The sequence below is a fragment of the Talpa europaea genome (genome assembly GCF_964194135.1).
Source record: "Talpa europaea genome assembly, chromosome: 11".
Taxonomy (NCBI): Eukaryota; Metazoa; Chordata; class Mammalia; order Eulipotyphla; family Talpidae; genus Talpa; species Talpa europaea.
Window position 1 is genome coordinate 4,502,746 of NC_140078.1, and position 5,196 is coordinate 4,507,941.

At 48.0% G+C, this 5,196-nt stretch overlaps 1 protein-coding gene across 1 annotated transcript in view; it reads left to right on the forward strand.

Moving 5' to 3' along the window:
- Positions 1 to 735: 735 nt before the first annotated feature.
- The window catches only part of BCAS1 (brain enriched myelin associated protein 1), a gene marked incomplete at both ends in the record, with an annotated part of 58,865 nt that continues 54,404 nt past the window's right edge, over positions 736 to 5,196 (forward strand). The window contains 2 exons of the mRNA XM_084246608.1: positions 736 to 807; positions 2,366 to 2,444. Coding sequence (XP_084102734.1) covers positions 736 to 807; positions 2,366 to 2,444 — 151 coding nt within the window. The remainder of the gene's footprint in view (positions 808 to 2,365; positions 2,445 to 5,196) is intronic.

The window sequence follows — 5,196 nt, forward strand, 5'->3', positions numbered from 1 at the left end:
GGCTCCAGACACCATCTCAAATAGCTCAGCAAATCAAGGGACTTTGTGGGTGAGACAGGCAGGCCAGTGATGGAGGTCATGGGAAGATGCACGAGTTTATCTTTTTTGATTGCTGAGTAATATTCCATTGTGTACATGTACCACATCGTCTTGATCCAGTCATCTATTTTGGGGCATTTGTGTTGTTTCCAAAGCTTAGCGATTGTAAATTCGCAGCAACATGGATGGAGCTGGAAGGGATCATGCTCAGTGAAATAAGCCAGAAAGAAAAAGAAAAATACCGGACAGTCTCACTCATAGCAGGAATCTAGAAAACCTAAATAAGGGACCAGGAAAAAGACTAATTATAATAAAGTAAAAATCAAAATCAACAAGCAACTATAAACCAGGGACATATTACAGGGGGTGAGGAGGGAGTAGGATCAAAACAAGGGAGCATAGGCATTGTATGGGGACTATAACCAAGATGAAAATGCATATATTGTGCAAAAATGACAAAAGATGTAGGAAATATACAAAATTTTAAAAAAAGCAACCTGCACTCAGCCTTCAGATCCCAGTCCCTGAAATTCATCTTTTGCCCAAAAGATGTGTTTTGGGGTGGCAGATGATTGCTTTCCTACAATATACACCCATGGTACCTTGTTGGGTCTCTCCTCCCTCGTTGCACAGTCAGGAGTAAGGCTGGTATTTGCTCTGGGTTTTTATTTCTCTTTTCCCTCTCTTGCAGGAGCAATGGGCAACCAGATGAGTGTCCTCCAGAGAGTGGAAGACCAAGAGAATGACTCAGAAACAGACACCCCCAAGGTAGCGTGCTGGCCCCCTTTATGTCCCTAAGGCCCTAAATACTTGATACCTACATTTACACACAGAAGACTGAATTTCCTCATGAAGCGCTGTGTGTTTCATGTCAGCTGAGAGAAAAGCAAATTAAGCTTCAGCATGGAAAAAAAAAAATACAGAACGATGCTTGGAGCCCAGTTAAAATGGAAATCCCTACAGGAGGAAGAGAATCCCTAACGTTACTAAGCTACTACTGATAGTGCCGTGGAGATAATTCCTGCTCAGAACCAAAGGCCTGATTTGAAGAAAGGGGCTGAGAATAGAAGACCCTACAAGCTGGGCCTCACCCGGGATGGTTTTGCATTTGCCCTGGGGAACTTTTGAATCTCCTGATGTCTAGTCCCCACCCTCGGCCCCCTCCCCCCACACACACACCCAGACCAACTGAAACACCAGCTGTGGGTGTGGACCCAGACTCAGAGGCTGCCCTGGCTCCCAGGAGCGGGTCCAGGTCTGAGAGCCTCTGGCAGAGACCAGAAGAAAGAGACAGGACGGTGGGGTGGCCAGAGACTTTCTCATTAGAGTTGAAAACAGTGTTCACAAAATCTCCAGACTTTCAATATTGGCCACTGGTTCCAAAACCATTTTTTTTTAAATGGTGTGAGCCAAATAAATCAAATTTGCATACCAGTCACATCCCAGGGATGCCAGTTCTAACCTCAGGGAGAAAGAGTTTGATGCTTAGAGTTTTTGATTTCATGATGGGATTAATAACTTCAAGAACATGGGCTGGTTGCAGACAATTAGAGCCATTAAAAAAAAAAAACTATAAATTATAGAAAGGGATTTTCCTACCCTCTCCCCCCAGCCCCCAGGAGATTCCATCTCTAGGAAGTTGTAGTCTTTCTTATTTTTTTCCCCTCTGCAAGTATTAACATATCAGCATATATTATGCTCCTGATAGAATGAGCAAAGCACTTAGCAAACAATCGGTAGTCAATCAACCTCAACTCTTAGTAGCAGAATTTAGATTATTTTTTTATAAAATGACATTCTGTAACCCGCATCCTCTTCTGCAACATTTTTTCTATGCGGGTGTACATGTGTGATGCATGTCTGTGTCTCTCACATGCACGTATCATCTGCAATAAATAACCCAAGAGAAAAAAAAAGCAGCGAGGACAATGGCCTGAGGCTGGAAATAGACTGACAGGGAGGGGGGCAGGGAAGGGTGGGGCTGGGAGCGGAGGGGAGCACCTGGCTCAGGAAGCTAGTGCGTGCAGGGGGTGCAGGGTCACCCCTCCCCCCAATACTGGACTCAGCCTGTTACATCCCCCCACACCCCCTTGGACGAGCGCCCAGCGTGCCCCCCGTCTTGGGGGTCCACCTAGCCTGTGCTCTGGGCTCACAGGTGAGGCAGCCACCCCGGGAACCCCACGGGCGGCTGTTTCCCTGCCCTGAGACTGGAGGCCCCAGACAGGCTTTGCAGGAGTCTGAGCTAAGAGGCGCCTCCAGGCCTTGAGGCGCGTCCCTGACCTCTGATCGCCCCAGAGCACTTGCCTCACCCGGGGGTCTGTTCCAGGTGGCCGCTGGGAGCGAGTGCGAGCAAAACGGGGCGCCGGTGATGCTGTCCACCCACACCATCCAATACTACAGCGAAGGTCAGTGCCGGGCAGGGGCTGACCCGGTGGGGGGGCGCGAGCGGGGAGCCCCGCGCTCCTCTGGAGACTCCGGAGCCTTTTCTGGGGCCGGCCAAGGCGCACACTGGGGGTTCCCAGGCGGACCTGCAGGCATGAGTCCCGGCTTTGTCCTCTGTCCTGGTAGCCCCGGGCGCCTGGACCTCCAGAGGGTTCTCCCTGGGGACCCACAGGGCCTCTTCCATGCTGGTCCAAATTCCACCTGTCCATAGGGAGGTGGCCACCGGGGTCAGCACCCCCTGCTTGACCTCCTCCTCACCAGGTCATCTGCAAAGACCTGTTTCCCAGCAAGGTCCAGGTGCTGGCCCTGAGGACTGCCTGGGGAGGGCAGGATGCTTTCCACCCTCCAGACACCCCTCTTGTGAGCTGTGAGGCTGCAGGTGAGGATTTACCAGGCAGCAGAGCTCGGTATTCAGGGTCAGGCAGAGCCAGGGTAAAATCCCGGCCCTACTCACACAGGTCTATGTGTAGTGGATGTTTGAGAACATGGTTTAATTGTTTTTAATGTTTACTTAAATTCTCAAATTGTTACAGGGCAGGGAGAGGGGCACCCCAGAACCCCCAAACCTGCCTGCTGTATGTAGGTTCTGCTATCCATCCCATGAAGGCAAAACATATAGACTTTTTTTTGCTGTTTACATAAACTTTATTTATTTTAATTTTATATTTTTTTTACATCAGTTTTCATTTTTGCACAATGTATGCATTTTCATCTTGGTTATAGTCCCCATAAAACATATAGACATTTAATGGAAAAAAACTTAAATACAATTAGTATGTGATGCAGACAAGACAAAGAATATAGTTTCCAAATCAAGTTACCCGTCCCTCGGGGTAAAAGTCCAGCCAAACAGTATTGGCCCAAAGCAAGGCCTGAAAGCTGCCCCAAGTCTAAAGCACCTTCGGGTGGGGACCCATGGAAAAGGGTCAGAAACAGCCCAGACAAGTCTGGGAGGAAACGAGCAAAATCAAAACCAAGATAAAAGCTGCCATGGTCACCTCCCCACGGGTCTCTCACCCACGTCTGTTCCAATCAGTCCAGGACCAAGAAGCAGGTGCAGCTTCTTCACGTGTCTCTGCTCTCTGTGCCTCCTCCAGGCCTCCTCTGGCTCCATCCTCATCCCCCTTCTCCGGCCTCCTGTCCAGCTTCTCTTCCCTGCTCAGCTCCTCCCTCCCCTGGGTGGGGCAGGGAACATTTTCCTGGGGACCACCCTGTTACAAAATGACTGTAATCGCTTGTTCCCACATTAGATTTTTTTCCATCACTTTTGCTGAGTAAGCAAAGTGTTGGTAGTTTTTTGTTTTTTTTTTTTAATTTCTCACTCCTTAGAACTCACTTCCTCCCATCTCATCCTCTGATAGTAAATGTCTCCTAATCAGATGCAAAGAGCCTGGAGACAATTTCAAGGAGAATTTACTTGCTACTATTGACAAATGAAACAGGTACTGATTCCCTGAAATTCTCTCCAAGTCACTGAATATGTACTTATTTTACATTGGCATAAATTTAAAAAAAAAAAAAAAGATTTACTTGCCATGTATGCTCCTGCAGCTTCAGGCACAGCTGGATCCAGGCGTCAAAATGCTATCATGAGGCAGCTGGTCCCGGGATCTCTTGGCTCTATTTTCATTTGTATTTGTTGGTTCTGAATGTGATGACCAAGGCCACCATCTCCAAGGATGGCCTTTCTGGTTTGCCAAACGATCCTGGTTTGCCAACCCCAGCATAAAGAGTGCAACACCGATAAGTTTGGTAAGAGTCACAGGATTTAGGTTTTTTTTTTTTTTTTCACTTTAGCTGAGGCCAGCCTACCTACCAGAGAGATAAGCATTTTAGCAAGAGAGTTAGAAGCTCCAGGTGATAAACTTGGGAATACCCTCAGCTACGTTTGGAGAGAAGGGAGGAAGCGCTTCATTGTCATGAACATCCCATCTAAGAATCCCTACAAGTTCTCAAAAACACTTGCCCCGTCCTCTGTTACCAAGTGCTGTGCTTTGCATCTGCTACAATCTCTGATTGCACTGAAGCCCGGTCTAGGTACCTGGGTGTAAGGACTCTATCCTTTGTCAAAGTGATATAACATCACTTTTAAAAGTCTGTCCATGAGATGACCTTTTCTATCAAAGACTTTTTCTCTGTTTATAACACTCTTACCACTGGCTTCCTTGGTCCCCAGCCAGAGGGTGAGGCTGAGAGGAAAAAGACTGAAAGAAATCAGTGGATGCTCCTGGCATTCTGAAAAGCCCTTCCTTGTTTTGAGTCTTTGTCTCCCCTTTTTTGTCAACTGTTCCCTTTTCTCCTGGCATGGACCATCCCACGAGTCATTTATATTCCCTCTGACACTTCAGCTGCCTCACTGGGTCCTCGGCAATCATGACACATCCATCTATTTCACCTCCTATTCCTATGCTCTCCCTCCAAAGTCGAGTATCTATCACAAGTCTGGAGTCCTGGATCACAGGCACAGGGGGAGAGGAGCTAGTAGACAAGGGCTGTGTGCTGGCAGGTGACTTGCTGGCGGTCCCAGCTGATGAGGAACCCCGGTGCTTGTCACAGGTCTTCTGCCCTGTTTCTTCTCTTCTCCTTGATGCTGAATAAGAAGCCACCTGCTGCACATGTTCCAGCACTTTCTCTCTTGTTTGTTTGTCTGCTTCTGACCCTAGATACTGGGAGATACTGGCATCTAGCAAAAGCAGTTGCTATTGGCTGTGTGTC